This window comes from Gobio gobio (genome assembly GCF_949357685.1).
Source record: "Gobio gobio genome assembly, chromosome: 24".
NCBI classification, from domain to species: domain Eukaryota; kingdom Metazoa; phylum Chordata; class Actinopteri; order Cypriniformes; family Gobionidae; genus Gobio; species Gobio gobio.
This window is the reverse complement of record NC_137120.1, coordinates 31,288,630-31,310,531: the sequence shown is the minus strand read 5'-3', so window position 1 is coordinate 31,310,531 and position 21,902 is coordinate 31,288,630. Positions and strand designations below refer to the sequence as shown.

The 21,902-nt window shown below is 39.4% G+C and overlaps 3 protein-coding genes across 4 annotated transcripts in view; 1 reads left to right on the top strand and 2 right to left on the bottom strand.

Moving 5' to 3' along the window:
* Positions 1 to 3,972: 3,972 nt before the first annotated feature.
* On the bottom strand, positions 3,973 to 6,586 carry org (oogenesis-related gene; the record flags this gene model as incomplete). Its single annotated transcript, XM_079807069.1, has 5 exons — positions 3,973 to 3,993; positions 4,077 to 4,414; positions 4,500 to 4,728; positions 6,345 to 6,425; positions 6,533 to 6,586. The coding sequence occupies 5 exons, from the start codon at positions 6,584 to 6,586 to the stop codon at positions 3,973 to 3,975; spliced, it is 723 nt and encodes a 240-aa protein (XP_079663195.1).
* Positions 6,587 to 16,702: 10,116 nt separating this feature from the next.
* LOC307121123 (inactive tyrosine-protein kinase PRAG1) lies at positions 16,703 to 21,405 on the top strand. Of its 2 annotated transcripts, none has more exons than XM_079808576.1 (4): positions 16,703 to 16,913; positions 17,064 to 17,218; positions 17,586 to 18,097; positions 18,494 to 21,405. In XM_079808576.1, the coding sequence occupies exons 1-4, from the start codon at positions 16,834 to 16,836 to the stop codon at positions 19,553 to 19,555; spliced, it is 1,809 nt and encodes a 602-aa protein (XP_079664702.1). In that variant the 5' UTR covers positions 16,703 to 16,833; the 3' UTR covers positions 19,556 to 21,405. The 2 variants fall into 2 exon arrangements, with proteins under 2 accessions (XP_079664702.1, XP_079664703.1); XM_079808577.1 differs by having other exon boundaries at positions 16,710 to 16,913; positions 17,613 to 18,097.
* oaz1a (ornithine decarboxylase antizyme 1a) overlaps positions 21,259 to 21,902 on the bottom strand; it is a gene marked incomplete at its 5' end in the record, with an annotated part of 7,800 nt that continues 7,156 nt past the window's right edge. Inside the window, 1 exon segment of the mRNA XM_079808579.1 lies at positions 21,259 to 21,902. This exon segment is cut by the window's right edge and continues 12 nt beyond it. Coding sequence (XP_079664705.1) covers positions 21,784 to 21,902 — 119 coding nt within the window. The 3' untranslated portion in view covers positions 21,259 to 21,783.

The following is a 21,902-nucleotide window of genomic DNA, read 5'->3' as shown; positions in this document are numbered from 1 at the left end:
TGTATATATATATATATATATATATATACACATACATACATATTCACACACACACACACACATATATACATACATATATACACATACACACATATATATATATATATATATATATATATATATATATATATATATATATATATATATATATATATATATATATATATATATATATATATATATACATACATATATATACATATACACATATATATGTATGTATGTATGCATGTATGTATATATTGAACTTCTAAAGCCACTTTTTTCTAATGTCTATTCAATGTTTTTGTCAGCCACAATAATGTAATGTCTTATTGTTTGGGGGCTTCTCTCAAATACTGTGGTATACAATTATCGGAGCTAATTACACTGCATATAATTAATTCAATTAAAATACACGGACACAGCCCTATATAAAATAAATGGAATCACATTACAAGCAAAGGGAGTACAAGATAATATAGCTGTTAATAGCATTCAGGTCGGACAATGTACTCTTGCCGACACGACACCCGATGTCATTCAAGGAAGGTGACAATGAGCCAGTGTCAGAATGTGCCGAGGGAAGCGGTTTTGTGTGCCAAATCGCAGCAGGCCATCTATGTACCTCGACACCTCGCCTGAGGTTACCCCGAGGACAAGCACGGAAACCGAAGACATGAAAGAGACATAATATAACCATAAAATTGCATCTACAGTCAATAAGTCAGCATCTAAGCATAGCTTAAGGAAACGGCGTTTGTGAATCGAGAATAAGGCATCACATCGGCTTCGAACTCACACACAGAAACATCTACATTAAAGGAAAAATCGAGAAGAGGGGGATAAGAACTCCTGCTGCACAAGCGCTATTTCAGGCACACTAAAAACAAGATTCTCCTAAGACTCATCCGTCTCCTCTTCAAAAAACGCCCGACAGCTAAGAAATCCCAGCAGGCCATAGATCTGATGTACACTTTGAAGGCTTTCCCCTGTTCTTTACCCCCTCAGAATCTCTGTTCTTCTCAAAGCCTCCATGAACAATCACATTTCACCACATTTTTTCTTCACTGCATGTTGTCAGAAAACAACGAGAAAAACTCCTAGCAAGGTCAACAAACAAGAAGCATTTTGACGGTTGGCCCGATTCGCTCTATTCTTTCACATGGATGTGTGCGCACTTCCGTACCACCTCACTCCTGAATTTAATGTGCTGGTCTCATTTGTGAACTTGGGAAGGGGAAGCATTTCCTCTGCCATATGCAGCTTGAAAATGATTTTCTTGGTGTGCAAAGGGCCGTTAAGAGTCCTTGCAATCCACCCCCACTTCTCGAGAAGCAAGAATGATGCTCACCTTAGGCTAAAAGCGCACCAGTGTAGGTGGCAGTGCCTTCAGGAGCAAGAGAGCGTGTTCACATCCGACTCAAGTGGTTGTAAGATTTTCCCAACTTCACCAATGACGAAAGGTGAATAAATGGTAGGTGGAGTCTGGAGTAATCAATGGGGGCTTCTCAACACCCAAACTGATGCTTCCTCCAGCCTGTGACGTGGAAACTGATAAAAATAAAGGACATCTCAATTCTCTAATCTCAGCACTCTTTAAAATACTTTATTAAAAAACGGGTCAATAGACAAAAATGCTTTGTTCTGGGAAAGCTGGCGTCTTTCAATTAATGCTTGAAAGATTGAGGCCATTTTCAGAACAGAAAAATTGTGAGCAAAATATGCATTACTTCATGGGAAAAAAAGGTTTCAGATGGGAGCAAATCCTAGCCTGGCTCCGCCCTCCTACGTATTTCCGCTCAATTTTCATTTTCCTTCAGTAGTCCGTCATGTTAAAATGGCCAACTTTACAGCAGAAAAAAAACATGTTTACAGCCTGGTACAAATTGTGGTTTTGGTCTATACGGCTAATTTTACCCTTCATGACAACTGTGAGGCGGGTGATTTTTTTTTATAACTCATTCGTTCACATTATATAAAGCATTAAAGTTCTGCATAATTAAGGGCGTGGCCACTTCGAGTGACAGGTGGATAGCCATTTATCTGCTGTCTGTTAGTCATCACGTCACTTCTGCTCCGCCCACGTCGTGCTTTTTTGCCCATTTTCTGTTATTCGGGAGTGACGCGCGATGACGCACTGCCAAGATGGCAACGGCCATCTCGTCCATACTTTGCACTTCAGAACGGCTCATCAGAATCCTATGGGTGACGTCACGGACACTACGTCCATATTTTTTTACAGTCTATGGTTATGGCAGATCCAATAGTTTTAAACTTCAGAGTACCCGCCTTCAAGGAAGTAAACGCTTGTCAATGGAGAGTGGCCAGACTCTCTGTACAAATTAAATGTACGAGAGTCTGGTAAGACCAGGCCAAGCAAATCCATCATGTTGCACATTTAATTTAACAAATGGTGTCCAGTTCTTTGAAAATTATTTTAGCTTTTTTAAACCCCAAATTTATGCAAAAGAAAAAAAGAAAAAAAAAGTCCAAAACATTCAGACAACACGCTTAACGGATATTAAAAATTCATGAACCATGCAAATAAATGTGCAGTACCAGTCAAAAGTGGAAACAAACATTTGTTTTTGAAAGAAGTCTCTGATGCTCATCAAGCCTGCATTGATTTGATCAAATACAGTAATATTGTGAAATATTAAAATAAGGGTTTTCTATTTTAATATACTTTAAAATAATTGATTTATGTGAGGCAAAGCTAAATTCAGCATCATTACTTCAGTCTTCAGTGTCACATGACCCTTGAGAAATCGAATATACTGATTATCAATGTTGGAAACAGAAGTGATGCTTAATTTTATATTTCCTAACAATATACACTAACAGTCAAAGGTTTGGGGTCAACTTTTCTTTGAAAGAAATTAACACTTTTCAGCAAGGACATTAAAATGATAAAAAGGTGATAAAGATTTATAGTTAGATAAGACTTCCACACTGAAAAAATTATGGCCCGATTAAATTAAGCATATTGTGCTCGTTTAAATAATTTAAATTTAGTTTTGATTTTAAAAAAATGTATTGGTTGTATAGGAATTGCACGTGTTCTTTAAATGGAGCTAAAATAAATTGATTGTGACCACTTACGATAAAACATTTTGTAAATTCAACTAATCATTTTCAGTGCATTTGAATAGATGCGGTTCTTTTTATTAAAAAAAAAAAGTTCCAAAAAAGCAGCACAACTTTTCAACTTTAATAAATCAACATTAGAATGATTTCTGAAGGATCATGTGACAATGAAGACTGCAGTAATGATGCTGAAAATTCAGCTTTGCGTCAAAAAAAAATAAAAATATTAAATTGTAATTTCACAATATTACCGTTTTTCTCTGTATTTGAGCAAATAAATGCAGACTTGAGCATAAGACTTCTTTTCAAAGCCATTAAAAAATAAAAAAACCATACTTTTAACCGTTACTGTACACCAATTATGTGAATACATTTTTGGCATGTATATAAAAGCATTTTACACATGCATTGTGTGCATGTAAATATATTACATTTTCTGTATGGAATATTTAACTGTGTAAACATTAAGTGTATTTTTGTATGGCGTATACACAAATGAAAGACCACAAATGTATACACGGGGAAAAAACAACAACAAGTACAGTATTTAATTAAAAACTATAGTTATAGCACACCTATTGCATATTTAGTAAAAAAAAGGGGGGGGGGGGTTAATGCAGCAAGACTGTACATCCATCAGTCCAACTAATTCCGCATCTGCCACCCTCTGGCCGAAATGTGTAGGACACTTAACCAAACTAGACATAGTACTTACAAATACTTTTATTAGGCAAAGTAACACTGAACACACAAATACACAAAATTACCTGAACACAAGCAGCAAATTGGGAAACCATTAAATGAGCAATGCCGACAAAGCCAGAGAACATACATAATGAACACATACTGCAACTGTTGCACCATTCTTGATTAGCATACTAGTATTAGTACACACTGCCATCATTAGGCCTCAGGAGGAACTACCTGAAACAAGAAACACAGGGGACTTGGAATATAGAGTTCAGAGAAATTAAAGACAGCAAAAAGGTGGTGAGTGAGAACTGTACCGTCTCCAAGTCTCTGATCACCACAACGCCCTTCTCTATTTCCAAGTCACTCTCAGTGTCATTGTGTGACTGGTATTCCTCACTGTCCGTCTCGATTGCACTGGGCTGCAGGTGAAGATTAGTATCCCGAAATTTGGCAGCGACTAATGATACATACCGACAGGAAGAAAAAGAAAAGCAAACCTCATAATCTGGATCAACTGCGTGGTCTTCCTCGGCCAGTTCCTGAGTGAGCGCCTCCACCCAGGACTGCTGCTCTACATCCTCGTCCTCATCCAAATCATCCTGCTTTCTCTTGCTGCCTTTGCCACAAGGCTTGGTAGGGGAACAACGCACCTCTAAAACAGAAATAACAGCTGCTGCACTTGATGTCTCATATCTGAAAGTGTTTTTTTTTTACCCAAAGTAAAGGGATAAGCTTACCCGGGGACACAGCACAGCCAATGCTGGTGCAGACCGGATAACCCAGAGCGCTCTGTAGGCGCCGGGGCAGGATGGCCAACAGCAGCCGTGTGGCCCTGTGGATACGTTTTCGGACTGTTCTGCACTGTCTTTCTTTAGGGGAGACGCTTTTTTGCTCACCAGCTGGAGAGATGGCCTTTACTGGAGTGGAGAACCCAAACAGCCACCACAAGCCACGGAAAGCCCGCATCTTAAGAAACGGCATACAAGATCAAAGCGAAAATATGAAGTTACAGTATTTAAAGCTGCAGTCTGTAACGTTTTTTTATTTTATTAAAAATGACCCAAAATCAATTTGAGCAAGTACAGAACCAGCCAGTGTTCAAAGCCATCTCCTTACCTTAGTCCGATTCTCAACAGTAAGCTTGTAATGTGTTGGTACTGGTGGATTTCCACAGGAAATGCAACTTTTTTTATTTTTTTTGTCACATCTGTATACATAAAGGAGTCCGGCTAGTAGTAGTAGTGCATGCGAGGATGCTGCAGGTGGCGTTTATAGCCTTCATTTATAGCCTTTTCAAGCCTAGATTTATAACCTACACCCGTAGTCAAATGCAAAGGATTAGACTACAGGTAACGCTAATACAGAGTCACGCAATGCTGATGTTAACATTAACAAATTGAAAACAAAGTATAACAATACTAATAATTTGCATGGTTTGATGTGATATGAGCCGAACGTTAGATTAAACAAATCACCGTTGGTAACAGAATTTGTCATGCTTTTTTTTTTTTCCTTAGTCGGTCAGAACAAAAGTGGCAGAAATGTCAGCCTACTTGTTCAGATGACATTTTCCGGTAACTTATTTTGGTCATACTTCCAAGAGGTAGTACCTGTGATTCAGAATCTGAAGTACAGTCTCCACACCAGTGCAGTGACTGACAGCCTACACATACTCCCCAAAACATTAGATTCACCCGTGCTGAGGAGAAGTGACAATGCACAACCCACGTAAAGATGATAATCAGTACACAACTAACTGCAATTCCAGGTTTCAAACAGAGATGGCGACAAAGAGGCAAAACTTATGTACGGCAGCTTTAAAAATATATATTTTTTAAACATTAAAAAGAAAAAAAAAACCTTGTAAAGAAAGTTAACGATTTGTTTAATACTTTATGGAATACATACATTTTTAAAAACAATTAGATGACCAAATCCAGCCTAAACTGATTTATGCTGGTTTTGGCCAGTGTGGTGTTCAATGGTTTAGCTAGCTTCAGAGAATGGCCACCTGAAAAGTGTCCACTGAAAAAAGCAGACCAGCATAGGCTAGTTTAAGGTTGTGTTTTTTTGCACCGGTGTTGATAATATATAAATAAAATTGATAATCCAAAATGTTTGAGGTTGTATGTTTAATAGCCTGACATTATAAGCAAGCAAACCATCTACTAACCAAACCTAAAAGGTACTCACTGCCATGATGCAGCTAGTAATAATAACTCAGCCACAGTCGAGTAAATACAATTACCTAAATAAATGAAACTAAAAAGCAAGTAAATGCTTCTATTTTAAACTGGTTTCCTGGTCACAGTTGGTTTATGGTGGTCTTGGTCAGCCCGGTGCTCATGATGGTTTAGCTGGTGTCCCTGTCATTCAATACACCAGAAGTGTCCACTGATACTAGCAGATCATCTAGCTTTAAGTTTAAGCAAAAAAATGCATGTATAAGAAAAGTGGTTTCCAAGTGTTTTAGGTCGTTTGTTCACAGTCTGACATTTTAAATGTCCAAACAGACCACTAACCAAACGGGTACTCAGTACCTCACTTATTTACAAGTTAGTTCACTTGCACTTAAGACTTACTGTAAAACTGACTGGCCAAAACTGTGAAATCCGACAGAGGACGGCTGAAACGACTCCACCTCTCTTCGCCACAGCTTTCTTCTGTTGAGGACAAGCGTTTTGTTTATTTTTTAACAAACGCACATTTTCGTGTTTAGAAAACAAACACCTGTTGTTTCAGTGAGGGAAATGTAATCGAATAAACTTGCCTCATGGCCCTCAGTGTTCTCAGACTCAACGGTGTAGTTGCACTGGTTAGTCATCTCGATGCTCTCTGAATGAATCCACCGACTGTCTGAAAGCGATTCCCCAGCAATTTACAAGCAGCCACGCACGTGCTAATTAAAACAGGTGAGTTTCTCCCAGCCCACTCCGGTTTGTGCGCATGCGTGGAGACCTTGGCTTTGTACGAAATTGAATACAATAAGAACGTATGGAAATGTACGCAATTACTTCATATTCAATATTCAACATTATTACCGAGGCCTAAATTAATAACGATTGATTTTTTACAACGGAAACACTGAACGTAGGCCTACTTATGACATTTTCTTCTAGAGCTGCTGTATAGCAAAACAAACTTTATTGCATTATTTTCCTGTTCCTGAAACAATCTGCATTGCAAAAATCCCTATATAAATAAAGGCGACTTGAATGTCTTGTATGTTTGGTAAAAGCAATATGCTATTGCCACTTTTTTTGCATCTTAATGTTACCTTGAAAACAAATTCATGTAAAGGTAAAAACAATAAAATGTGAACATTTAAATAATATAAATGAATAATATATTTTTAAAAAAATTATATACAAGGTACATTTCTCGTTTTGTTTAAATTAATTAATTCCAGTGTAATCTGTTTTTAAATAAATTGCCTCACAATGATTGTGGATCAAAAAAAATCATAAACAAAACAAACAAAAAAATATTCCTAAAAATATATCCTTACATTTATACAAATTTTAAACTAAAATCCTGTTGTTTTGTGCACACTATACCATTGAATTGTTTGAAGTAGCCTACCTTGGAGTAAAAACACATTACACATAAATATGATACGGTATAATAATTTATCCTCCTGGATGCCACGTACGAGGACATTATATTTTAGTGAATTTCTCTGACAGCATACATGTCACAGTTTTAGTCTAAATGTCCTGTAAGAGCACATTCAGGGCTTTTCAGAGATACCATTTGTTTTGAGGTTTCACCAGGACAAAAACTTCCCCTTGGTCTGAATGATCAAATTTTGCACTCTTATGGAAATATTATCATATTTTGTAAATAACATTTAAATATGACTACTTTAACTTTTGTTACACATCAATATCTCAGGAAAATCTTATGGGGTTTCTAATCAAAATATGACTTTCTGTTACTTTCATACATGTCCTCAATAGAGGACATTAAATCATGTTTATCAGGCATTTTATGAGACACAACAAGTGAATAGGGAAAGAAATTACATTTACATTTAGTCATTTAGCAGACGCTTTTATCCAAAGCGACTTACAAATGAGAGCAATAGAAGCAACTAGAACAGTCAAGGGCAACAGTATGCAAGTGCTGTTACAAGTCTCAGTTAATCTAGCACAGAACACACAGGACAGAACTCTTTTTTTTATTTTTTATAAATTAGACAGACAGAAAATGAATAGAATGATAAGTTCTATGATTGGTCAGGTGCTGCTGGAATTACATATCAATGAAAATGTTGCCAACTATTACCCCCATTTTTACACTAATTTTGTCATTACATGTTGCTCCAAGAAAACATTAATATGCAAATTAGATCCAGTGTGCATTGCATTGAATGGGAAAACCCATGTATGGCCATTTTACCCATATATTGCATTAAGTAAAATGGCATATCAATTTGTTCCTTTCATAACGTAGCCTAGTTGAAAATCATCTTTAAACAAATTCTGGTTTCAAAAATTATGCAACCTAAAAATGTATTGGTGAATGAAAAATAAATAATTTCATGTAATTTTATTTTTTAAACAAGTGAGTCCTGGTGTCCACTGACAAGGACATAGCATAACATATGAATAAAATATAATTTTTCCAAAAATCCATTTGTTTCTTAAGCACTAAACAATGAAAGGAAAAATACTATTTTTTTTTTTCATATATTAGCCTATAATTGATCTACTATATTATCTACAGGCTATTCATAGGTCTACTATCTCTTTTCCACAAGTTTTCATTATGTTTTTAATAGCTATTTATTCTTTCAACTGTAATAACAGCAACTATGGTTACCAAACTACATTTTCGTGAGGGGTTCCTGTCATCAACTTCAGTCACTGAGGAGACTCGTCAGGCGGGAGAGATCCACATATGGGCGTGTTTCCGGGCACAGCTCCCTCGTCACATTTACGCACGTCTAAAACAAACAGATTTGAAGGGTCTGGAGGACTATAAATCTCTGAGGTTGTTCTTCCAGTCACAACTTTCCACAAACAGGTAGCCTAATAAACAATATATTTTACTATTTGATATACAGTAAGGCAGAGCACAGCATGGCAGCAACGCACAAGAACATGACGGTGACGCGCACCATCAGTGTTGGAAACTGCTCGGGGACGAGTGCCGAGAGCGAGACAGAAAGCGCGGGATTCCCGTTCGCGCGCAGGCACAGCTCCGCGGGAATACTCGCGCTCAAATGGGCCACCGCGAGAAGTTGCTCGTTCGGAAGTTTCCTGGGCTTAGAAAGCCGAGGAAGTAAAGACAGCATACACAGTATCGTCGTGACCCCGGACAGCATCCCACAATTCACCATTCCAAAACTCGCCCTGGAGGATGGCTATAGATCCAGAGCGAATGACAAAGAACGACAGGGCGAAGAAGAGGTGGACTGGGGGAGCAACGACGACATTAGCGGATCCTATCATGCCCGGCTTTCGCTTTCTTCATCAGTGTCATCGTCATCCTCTGGATGCAGCATATCTCCTGTACCTGGAAGAAAAGCTTTCTCGGATCTCAAACATTGCTCTGACCCTGCTAGCCAAGCGGCTCTCTCCTTACCTCACCTTCCCAAGGTCACCACCCCATACGGCTTCGTAACTTTGAGCAAAAGCCCACAAATGGCCGACGAAGAGGCGCTCTTCTTCCAGGGACATAGACGTTGGGGTCACGATGAAGAGGTCAACACTTCTAGGCACCATAAGCTGGAAACGAAAAGAAGCGTCCCTGTCAGGACATCCCCCATTCAGATACATGCCTGCACCCCTCCACATCAGTCTCCTGTCGCTCATCGTTTCTTTAGAAGCCACAGCCTTACAGGAATCGAGATTCAGAGGCAACTGGCTCAGAAGAGTGAGCCAGTAAAACAAGCACCGGTCAGCAAAAGCAAACGAAGCCTTTGGGGAATTCTTCGCAAACAAGAAAGAAAGTCTTTCGATTTAAACCACAAATGAACAAACCCAGAGCAATGTTGCTCAATAACATGACAATCAATCGCCTTCTATTGTGAATCAACAAGTGTGTGTGTGTGTGTGTGTGTGTGTGTGTGAGAGAGAGAGAGAGAGAGAGAGAGATAATTTATTCATTTTATGCATGAATTCCTCATGTTCAGATGTTCAGATAGATGTTATGATCGTACAATGAAAATAAAAGTTTTTGAAAATACAAATGGTTTGTCTTTTGACATACAGTGTCAAAACACAGCAAAACACTTAATGGAAATATATTTTATATTGTGCAAAATTGAATCCAGCTGGAAGTTCTGAGAAAATGTATAGCATAATTTGTTTGATATTTTGTGCCTAAAGCAGTATACAGGTGTGACTTGAGAGAGTCCAAATACTTTTTCCTGCCACTGTATTTAGACATAAGAATACACACACACACACACACACACACACACACACACACACACACACACACACACAGTCTTGCTCAAAAGTTTACACACCCCTTGCAGAATCTGTGAAAATGTGAATAATTTTAACAAAATAAGAGGGATCATACAAAACGCATGTTATTTTTTATTTAGTAGCCTACTGTCCTGAATTTTACATAAAATAAGTTTTTAAAAAGTCCACAAGACAAAAAAATTGCTGAATTTATAAAAAGTCCCTTGTTTGTCCTGAGCAGTTCAGCTACCCAACATTCTTCAGAAAAATCTTTTGCATATTTGAACCCTTTCCAGCAGTGACTGTATGATTTTGAGATGCATCTTTACACACTGAGAACAATTGAGGGACTCAAACGCAACTATTAAAAGGTTCAAACATTCACTGATGCTCCAGAAGACAACCCGATGCATTAAGAGCCGGGGGGTGAAAACTTTATGAATTTGAAGATCAAGATAAATTGTATTTAATTTGTCTTCTGGGAAACATGTAAAAGAATCTTCTGTTGCTTCCGAAGGGCAGTACTAAATGAAAAAAATGTATATATAAAAAAGAAAAAATCATCCTGTTCAGAAGTTTTCACCCCCCAGCTCTTAATGTGTTTTCTTCTTGAGCATCAGTGAATGTTTGAGTGAATGCATTTTACGATCACATTTCAAGCCATTCAAACCATCATTGTGAACACTGCGCATCTGAAGTGTCTCAGCTGAAGGAAATAATACTTTATCTGTCGGCTAGAATATATCGGACAAAAGTTCTTGTCGGATCGATAACGATAACATTAAAGTCCCAGTGAACCGGAAGTAGCAAGTGAGTTTTCTTCAGTGCTGTGACGTATTTCCAAGTGAAATGGAATATTAAATAGAGGGCAGGGTGTTACTTCAGCGCTCCTCCTTTCCATGTCTCGCTCATAGCAGACTAATGGTTGGAGGGGAATGGTTAAGGATATTCAAACCTAAGCCGTCAAACTGATGTAATCTGAGAAGGAACGCCATTTCCAGACTGGAAGTAACTTTTCAGATTTTGATTAAAGATTACAGCGACAAAAACATTTTTCTGTGTATTAACTTGCATGGATTAATTGTTCACAATACTGCTGCGTTCACACCATACGCGAATAAAGCATTAGGAGCGAGTGATTTCAATGTTAAGTCAATGGAAAGGCGTGTTGACGTGCGTCTGGAGGTCCTGCGGCGCGATAGACGCGTTTTGCGCGGCGCGATGGACGCAATTCCGTCGTGCGAATGACGAGAATTTGACACGAATTGAGTGTCTTGCGCAATACGCGCGTTACGTGCGAGTGGTGCTTTTTGTGCATTCACGCGTTTGAAGCGAATTCGCGTCTGACGCCTGAGTTGAAAAATTGGAACTCTGCCGTCAATTCGCGCCGCGTTAACCAATTAGGAGCCTGCTGGCTGCTGTCACGTGGTAAAGTGATGTGATGAGAAACCCCGCATAATTTAAAAATACTACTATTGTGTCACAAAATGTAGTTTTAAGACTTTTTCCGGTGAGAATGTAGTTGTTTAAAGCTCAAATCTGTGGTTTATTTATAAAGAGAGCGCCTATTTAAAAAAAATGATCTTGTGTTTGTGGAGTTGTGAGATCCAGGCGATCATCGGGCACTCAGCGCTCATTAACCCCGGCGAGAGCAGCCTTTACTCGGCCAGTCCTTCTGACGTTTGCCGCTGGCTCGTATGTCTCTGTACTGGTTAAACGTGAGATAGAATTCTTCTTGTGTGGATCTAACGGGTGATTTTTGGTGTCATGAATCTATAATTTGTTGTCTGCCAAATCGTTTTGACTGAGGGCAAAGAGAAGTTTCATAACTTTATTTTTTTAAGGATATTTAAATATACATGCAGTGAAGATAATGTAGTGCGTTGCCTGGACCACATTTGTGTGGCTATTAATGTTTAATATATATTTTTAATGAAAATGAAAAGAGGCAGAGAGGTGTTTTATGACTTATTTCTCCTGGAGCACATTGAACGCGCGTGTATTTCGCTTCAAACGCTCGATTTATACGCGCGTCCAATTCACTGTGGACGCGCGAATGGATTCAAAATGTTCAAGCGTCCAACTAGAAGCAATTTTGACACTCTATTCGCGTTTGGTGTGAACGCAGCATATGACCTGTAATATGTGCTAATAAAGTAAATAGGGTCCATTTTGATTTCATGAGGACTTTAAAAATTAGCATTTATTGACGATAATGATATGTTGCCGATGCGTCCCTAATATGTGTTTGTATGTGTGTGTTTAATGCAACTATCAAAAAAAGAATAATACTGAGTTATATGGAAATGGTATTCAAAATTCACTTGGCATCTTTGAATATTGCATAGTAAGACTCCATTTAGGTTCAAGTGGGCTCATAAGACAGTTTCCTTGAATTTTGTCAGCATTGATTGACGACATGACAAGGCTACTGACGTAAATCTGTGGCATAATCTGTGCGTAAGGAAGCCCCAGCCCTCAAAGCATGTGAAGAGTCTCATTACTGAGAGCAGCATATGATCTTAATGATGGTCCACTTCAGGGTCTCTTCAGTGCTTGCGTTGTTATTGTCCTCGCTTCTTTGCTTCTTTTTTATTTTGATGAGAGCTTCTTCTTCCCTGCACTCATGTCTTAAATTAGAACTGGGCAATTCATCTTTTGATCTGCACTTTATGGACATGATGGTCTTGTAAGAAATCTCCGTTTGCGCATCAAAACATGCAAATCCTACATCTGGATTCTATTATGACAGCAAGAGTAGAGACAGTTTGAAACGTTGAAAAAATTCATACATTGAACCTAAGTTAACCTATAATTTATATTTTCTGTGTGTTCACAGTTTTTAATTATTGCTATTATGGAGGGGGGAAAAAAACGCATTTTGTGGGAGCAAAAAATAAAATAAAATAAATACTAAAGGAAAAATACCTTTAAAAAGGCATCACACATTGCTTTAATTTGACCCCTTTGTCAACTGTGCCTCATTGCTGCTATATTTCATAACTGTTTTCACCTTTTAAGGAAATCTATGCAATCTGTTTGGTCATAGATCTTTTATCTGTGTTTTCAAGTCCTCTGAGCAAGATTCAGCTATACACAATAAGGACAAAAGACTGAAGACACTACAGCCTGATCACAGAGCTCAGTCTGAATGGAGGCCTTAAAGGTGCAGTGTGTAGTATTTATAAGGATCTATTGACATAAATGCAATATAATATACATAACTATGTTTTCAGTGGTGTATAAAGACATTACATAATGTACCGTTATGTTTTTATTACCTTAGAATGAGCCATTTCTATCTACATACACCTCGGGTCCCCTTACAGTGAAATCGCCATTTTGCGCTGCCATGTTTCTACAGTGGCCCTAAACGGACAAACTTCTCTACAGAGCGCTAGATACTCTCTGCTGTCTCAGACGACGACACCTTTGTCCTGTGTCGGCCACCGTAGCTTCTCTATGTGCTACCTCACAGCTAGATGTCGCTAAAATTTACACAGTGCACCTTTAAATAGGGAATGTTCCTCTTGAGCTGCATGCCTTGAGTTTTAAGGGACAATATGTAAGATTATTGGATAAGATATACAAAAAACACTAAAACAATCAAATATATATTGCTGACTTGTCTACTTATCCCAAATTTTTCCAACAATCCAGCCAAATCGGCTATTTTAACCAGTGACACAGCCCATGTCATTGCGCCTCCTATCAAAATATGTTTATGTTTAATATGTTATGTGTTTTATTAGACTGGTGAGCAACTGTTTGGATACTTTTATCGACAGGTTATAGGCTATAGTTCAACACGGTTAGTCTTATTTTTTTTTTTTAAATCTATTGTTTCTCCATTCACAGCCATTCAAAATCAGCAATGCATACTGAAAACATTTTTTTAGCAAGCCACATATATATTGCTAATATTTCTTTATATTAGTAGTAGTTTTAATAGTGTCTTTTTTACTCTTAGAAGTATCAAATTGATAAATATTTTTTCTGAAACGTGCAAGCGTTTTAGTTAAACTATACATAGATTTCCATGGTTACCACTACAAGTAAACATATTTAACCATGTGTAAACAAAAATTTAATCAAATAAATTCAAATTAAGGCATATTGAAGGTTAAAATGCCTTTTAAATATAATTTTAAAGGATTAGTTCACCCCAAAAATTAAAATTTCCTGATAATTTATTCACCCCCCATCTTTTCCAAGACGTTCATGTCTTTCTTTCTTCAGTCGAAAAGAAATTAAGTTTTCGGAAGAAAACATTCCAGAATTTTTCATCATATAATGGTTTTCAATTGCAACCAAAATGCTGAAGGTCCAAATCAAGTGCTTCAAATGGTACTGCGTGATCCCAGCCGAGGAATAGAGTCTTATCTAGCGAAACGATCGGGCATTTTAAAAAAAAAAACAGAAAAAGAATATACTTTTTAACCTAAATTGTTCATCTTGCGCAGATCTGCGAAGTGCTAAGGATGACGTAATCATGTAGGAAAGGTCATGCAAGACGTAGGCAGAAGTACCGCCCCCGTGTTTACAAAGCGCTCGTGTGAAGACTAATACTAATGTCCTTTAGCAAAAACACTATATTTTCAACTTTATCGTTGTTTTACCTTTTTTTTCTGCCTCAATCTCATTCATAAATCCTCTACCGTGGTCTCATGGGATAGTAAAGTGTCTGTCGTATGCACACTTCAGAATCTTGCCGGAAGTAGTAGGTCATCCGGGTACTTTTTGCCAACTCTTTAATGAGTACTTTGAATTTGGACGTACTTCTTTTGTCACATACTGTTTTTCGCATACTACATAGTAGGGAAGTATGTGGTTTTGAATGCAGCCTATGGCAGTCTGCTGTGGAGCTCGCTTCAGTGCCGGCTCGGCAAAAGTGCACATCGAGGGTGCATATCGACCGCAAAGAGGGCGCTTGCGAGCACCCTTCTGAAGCCGAAAATGACAACGGTCTCATGGGCTGTATCCGAAATCACATACTTCCCTACTATATAGTTGGTGAAAAACAGTGTGTCACAAAAGAAGTATGCCCGAATTTACAGTACTCATAAAGAGTAAGCAAAAAGTACCCAGTTGACATAATTCTTCCAGCGAGATTATGAAGTGTGCATACAAAGGACACTTTACTATCCCATGAGGTCTCGGGAGAGGATTTGTGAATGGCAGTGAAGCGTCGTAACTGACGCTGGTAGGTCACGTCATAAGGGCAACATGGCGAAGTATGCCCAGATTACATTCATACTATAGAGAACATACTTTTTTAGCAGTGAAGTAATTACTTATTCAAAATAAGTACCTACTCAAGAGAGTATGCGATTTCGGAAGCAGCCATGGACTTAACAGACATTTGCACACGGCAGCCATTGTAAGTCAACCAGACCATAAGTGCATATGAAGTGTACAGGGGACAGGGCATATGTCTCAAGTCATGTTTGATGTTGCTTATTATGTATAAAGGGACAACAGCGTCCTCTAGTGACTGAAATATGACAGTGTATGATGATTACACTGGTATCTTGCAAAGTGTTTGTCTCCAAGCATTTTCCAACTTCATTGTTGCAAGGAGTTTGTTACTAGTGTGCTTCAAGTTGCTTAGTTTCATGTTCTGTAGAAAACACATAAAATATCAAAACTATTAAATATTACTCCATCCATCCCATCCATCCATCCATCTTCTTCTGCTTTATCCAGGGCTGGGTCGCGGGGGCAGCAGTCTAAGCAGAGATGCCCAGACTTCCCTCTCCCTAGACACTTCCTCCAGCTCTTCCGGGGGGACACCGAGGCGTTCCCAGGCCAGCCGGAAGACATAGTCCCTCCAGCGTGTCCTAGGTCTTCCCCGGGGCCTCCTCCCGGTTGGACATGTCCGAAACACCTTCCCGGGAAGGCGCTCAGGAGGCATCCGGAACAGATGCCCGAGCCACCTCAACTGACCCCTCTCGATGTGGAGGAGCAGCGGCTCTACTCCGAGTTCCTCCCGAGTGACTGAGCTCCTCACCCTATCTCTAAGGGAGCGCCCAGCCACCCTGCGGAGAAAACTCATTTCGGCCGCCTGTATCCGGGATCTTGTCCTTTCGGTCATGACCCAAAGCTCATGACCATAGGTGAGAGTAGGAACGTAGATTGACCGGTAAATCGAGAGCTTCGCCTTACGGCTTAGCTCTTTCTTCACCACAACAGACCGGTACATCGACCGCATTACTGCAGAAGCTGCACCGATCCGTTTGTCAATCTCCCGTTAAACGAACCCGTTAAATATTACTCCAGTTTATAGAAATGCTCAATAAGATAAAAAGTCCTTAGATTCATATTCGACACAAATTTAGCTCAGCGCATGAGAACAATGGCAATAAACATGCCACGACATAAAGAGGTACATAAACTTACAAAAACTGGTTCCTTATTTTAAAATTTCCGTATTTGAAAGTACATTGAACACATGTGCACAAAATGCACTCAGCTTTTCCGCTGCCAACCTCAGATGGTAGATATGCTGTGGCAATGTCTGAGAGAGCCACAGAGAGAGTAAGTGAGATGACTGCGTGTGTGCTAAAGCACTAGAAGAAAATTACAGGAACTGACATTTGTAGGAGGGTAAAGCACATTCACCGACTCTGGCACTGTCACACGCTAAACTAAAATGGATCAAGCTACAGACTACACTCTCTTGGGAGCGTCAGAAGGGGCATCGCCACCTGCACTGCCCATCAAACAGCGCAGGTAAGAAATGCTGGTGTTATGGCGTGACACATGCAAGCTGTAATACAGGAAACCTCATACCACGAAAGGCACTCGTTGCTCAGTGTAAAGAAATACAAATGAAGCGGGTCTAGCTCAGTAACTTGTTCTGTCGCATGTGCACACGTTTAGGAGCAAGTCTTCTTCGAGCTCCATCCAGGAACTAGATCTGAAGGTTGGAGATCTACTCTTGTCTGGACCACAGACCCCCATGTCTCCGTTTGCTGAAGTGTTCACTCCTACTTATTGTAATGCAGCCCACTGTCCGATACATCATCTGCGCTATGGTGAGCACTTATAATGTCTGGCATTATCTGGATGAAAGGGTGTGCTTGTAAAGTTTAATGCAAAAAGGTTCGTTTTGCAGTAAGTGATGAGGATCTTATTAAAATGAGAACTGGATTCTATAAGGTTTCAAATGCATAGCCTTCATCATTTCTGGTTAGGTTTTTTAACACTTGATTTCTTGTATACATAAGTATTTTGAGGGAAGTAACACCTGAAACCAATCAGTAAGCCACTAAACAGACAACTAAAGTCTGTTTCTCACGGCCCTGTTGGAACTGAGACTATTTCCATAACATGCACGACATCTGAGAATGCATGTGTGTGCTCTATCGCAAGAAGTCATTTTTACCTTGTTGTGTTGCTCAGAAAATCACCAGGCAAGATTCTTCTCAGATCAAACTCCGCCTCCAGTACCCAAAAAGAGTCTGAAGAGAACCCAATCCCTCCCAGCGGAGGCTCTGGACCCACCTTACCATGATCATACAGGAACCTCCAACTATGAAAACCCATTATACATGATAACGCCATTCCATGGCACACCTACACTACAAGAGGAAGAGGTACAAGAGGAGCAACTTCAAGGTCCGTCCTTGCACAAGGTGAACTTTGATACACAAGAAGAGCAACTTCAACGAGTCTTCAGAAGCTTCCAGAGCCATGAGCAAGTTTCCATGGGTATTCAAGAGTGCTATCTTCAGTTTCTCAGAGACGCGTTGCAAAACATTGAATCGAACATCTTCCCAAGTGAACAGGAAATGGAGACGGCAAAGACTTCTCAGCCTAATGACTTCATGTTGTGTGGGCAGCAGTGGAATGAGAGGGACGCTTTCTACTTGGTGCGTTGTTCGAAGATTCCTGAGAGACTGTTTTCAGCAAAGGTAAGAACATCAACACTGCAATTACACAAGGAGACCATCAATCTACATTAGATGTACTGTAGCAATCCGCAATTGTTTGTGTATTTGCGCACAAGGGTTTACAATCCAAAACTGTAAGTAGGCCATTAACGCTTCCCAGGCCGAGCCCCTGAACCACAAGTAGAGTGCACACCCTTATAAGGCAACCCTAGCTTGCAGAAAAAAACCCTCAAACCACACTTCCTTCATCATGCCAGGTGTTGAGCAACAGCAGTTTGACATGTGCTAAGTATATTTAAGGGCTAGTGTAAGCACAATGCAACCGTTTTTGGGTAAGGGACTATGTGAACTTAAAGAATCCTACGTTGCATGTTACTTAACTGAATAAAAGAAAATGACTCCTAAGTGTTTCGGCAGGTTCACAGAGAAGATTCGGCATCAGATTGCGCTGAATCCATTCCGCATCCTAACATTGAGCAAGGAGTGGTCCATTTCCCACAATGCACAGCTACGGATCAAACTTCCACCTCCCAGCATGCTCAGACAACTTCAGAGCCTTCACATGGGGACACCGCTGAAGTTTGCCAGCAGCAAACAGTAGCTGATCTTCTGGAGAAAGGTTGTAGTGTGACTGTGGTAAGAGACTTTCCATCAGGAACACTGGAGGACTTTGTTGAGGAAGGACACTCTTTGCACTCTACCTTTCCTGAGGTTTATGAGAGGAGGCTTTGTCTTCTTGCCCTCCAGTTGGTACAAGGACTACAGCAGTTGGGACGTTTTAAAGTAATTTACAGGGAACTGAAACCACAGAGTGTAACTTTAGTGTGGCCTCATATCACGAGCAAGGGGGCTGACACTAGGGAATACCCTTGTAAAATGAAGGTTAGGGAGATGAATACAGACACTTCTAAAGGTAAACCCGGGATCACAGTGTCCGAAGAGCAAATACACAAAAGTGAGATTTGTCAAACCTTATGGGAGAAGTGGGGCACGCCTCGTTTGGTCTTGAAAAGCCGGTTTGAGGACGACGTTGTTGAAGAAGCAACATCTAAGGAGTTCCAATTGGGGACTTTGCTGAGGTACTGCCTACATCTCACTGACAGTTGCTCATCCGTGTGGAAGGTGCCACAAGACTCTCCATACTCTCCAGGTTTGCTGTGGCTGGTCACCCAGCTTACATCTAAGAAACCTGGGTTACTATTGGCCGATGTGGCGGGTGTCCTCCAGGCCTTGCTTTGGGGTCCACGACAGGGACTTTTTCAGCAGAACCAACTGGAGAGCTCTGTGTTTTCTAATTGGCTGCTACTTAAGCGATCTCTTTTGGTCCTCAAGCTTGCCGAAAAGGGACTCTTTCAGGATCACTATGCCTTGGACTGGGAAGACTATCTCTGCCTGCAATATCTATCCCTTACTGACCCCAAGATTATGCGTAGCATAACTGAACGCATGGGCCTTCACAACTTTAATAAACCTGCTTAACATGAAAATGCAACACGATCACATGAGAATGCGTATCAATAGTACCAGTGTGCAATGTCATGGAATGTGCATATATGCACTTTATGGCGTGTATATGACACGCTCTTGGGTAGGATGGGGGGTTTGTGCGTATAATACACCATAAAGTGCGTATCATATGCACGCCAAAACTCATTTTGCCGTAGCCTATACATTCCACGACATTGCACTCGTATTATTTATACGCATTTTCATGTGATCGGGCTCGAAAATGCTAATGTTAATTACAATTGTCAGTTGGTGTGCCTTGGATAAAGCTGTAGACTAATGTAGTTATTCAAACTAAATGAACTGTGTTGATATCCTAAAAATGCAACATCTTTTAGCATATTTGTAATTCATATTCATGTGATGCTGTATACTTCCCATCTTAACAAAACTTCAACAACAAAAAAAATGTAGAGCCCACACTTGACATGCAGAAAAAAATTGATATCTTGGCCATGAATTAAAGGATTAGATCATTTTCAAATGAAAATTAGCCCATGATTTACTCACTCATAAGCCATCCTAGGTGTATATGACTTCCTTTCAGACGACAACAATGAGTTATCGGAGTATAAATAAATATTCTGGCTCTTCCAAGCTTTATAATGACAGTAAACGGGGCCCATTAGTTTGAAGCTCAAAAAAGTGCATTATACTTTCTTCGTAAGTTGAATATGGAAGGCGGTCTTATGGAAGTTAGATATTTTACTTATTGATGTTTTTCCTCACATAAATCACCATAAAGCCGCTTCAGAAGGCCTTCATTAAAGGGTTAGTTCACCCAAAAAATGAAAATTCTGTCATTACTTACCCTCATGTCGTTCGACACCCATAAGACCTCTGTTCATCTTCGGAATACAAAAGATATTTTAGTTGAAATCCGATGGCTCAGAAAGGCCTCCATTGGCACAATGTACGGGACACTCTCAAGACCCATAAAAGGTACCAAAAATGTTGTTTAAAAGTCTGTCTCACTACAGTGGTTCTACAATAACTTTATGAAGTGACGAGAATAGTTTGTGCGCAAAAAAAACCCCTAAATAACGACTTGATGACCGATTTCAAAATCATGAAGCTAATCATAATTTATCTGTTCATTTTTACTGCCATTATAAAGTGTGGAAAATTAATATAATTGTTCATCAGAATGTCATATACACATAGGATGGCCTGAAGGCGAATACATCATGGGGTAATTTTTATTTTAAAGTGAACTAAACCTTTAAGCATATGTTCCTGTTTATAAGTTAAATTGGCCCACTTTTGATTTAGTTCCTTCTTTTAGGTAAATCTTTGAAGAGACCAACTAAAAATGAGTGAACAAACTCTTAATTTTCTTCCCTTGCAGCACTTTGTACAGATGGATTACCTTGGTTTCCTAGTTCTTCCTACAAAATTAACCTGTGAAATGTTACATATTAAACTATTTTATCATACTCACAGGGGTCTGATTATTCCAATGTAAGGGCCTTTACAATATATACAATGTATTACAAAATCATATTGAGGTTGACCTTGTGGAGTTTACTTATTAACAATACCTGGAAAAATTGAATATTACAAAACATCAGGGGTTAAAAGGACAACGCAGTTTTCTGAAAACCCAGTGAGATATGGTCTAATAATTTACATTATGCATGTGGAAACGAAAAGAGGTAGCAAAACCAAGTCAGTGGTGTAGGGTGAGCATTTATTCTGCACACTGTAGCAAACATGCAGACAGATCCTATTGAAGTCATAACTAAACTCCAAAATTCATGCACACATTTAGAAAGAAAAAAAAAAAAAGCACAACAACTTGAAGCCAACGGTAAAAAGAAAAATCAACATATCAGCAATGAAAACCATGATTCTACATACATTGTTGCTCGAGAGATTTTAACCATAAATATTAAGCTCTAAAAATGATCAGCGTGGGAATGGGTGAAGGGGAATCAGCAAAGAATCCGATTACATTGGAAGTTAAGCCCAGTGGTAATGGCTTAAACTAATGGTCACTGTAGAAATTTGGTTTACACTAGTGCAAATACGACTGAAAATACAGCACAACCCTTACAAGAACTACAACGTAGTAATTAACAGAGGGAAGGGAGTGGGGGGAGTTGGAGTCAATTTGACACAATCATACCGTTTCTTTAAATGGTGACCATGTTGGGTGAGATACAGCATAGTTATTAGAAGCAAAATGTGATTGAGAAGCTTTATTCGTCACTATCCGTGTCTCTTTCGATGCTGTAAGCCATGAAGAAAGCGTCGGGGCGGGTTGGGACGAGGGGATGACCCGGTCTCACAATTTCAAAGCCCATGAAACTGAATGTCC

What these genes read in the sequence shown, in the direction of transcription:
- LOC307121123 (XM_079808576.1), top strand. Translation starts at nt 16,834, where the DNA reads ATGGATCAAGCTACAGACTACACTCTCTTGGGAGCGTCAGAAGGGGCA. An exon ending in CTGCCCATCAAACAGCGCAG is followed by an intron (nt 16,914 to 17,063) that starts GTAAGAAATGCT and finishes GCACACGTTTAG; the next exon opens with GAGCAAGTCTTCTTCGAGCT. An exon ending in AGAGACTGTTTTCAGCAAAG is followed by an intron (nt 18,098 to 18,493) that starts GTAAGAACATCA and finishes GTGTTTCGGCAG; the next exon opens with GTTCACAGAGAAGATTCGGC.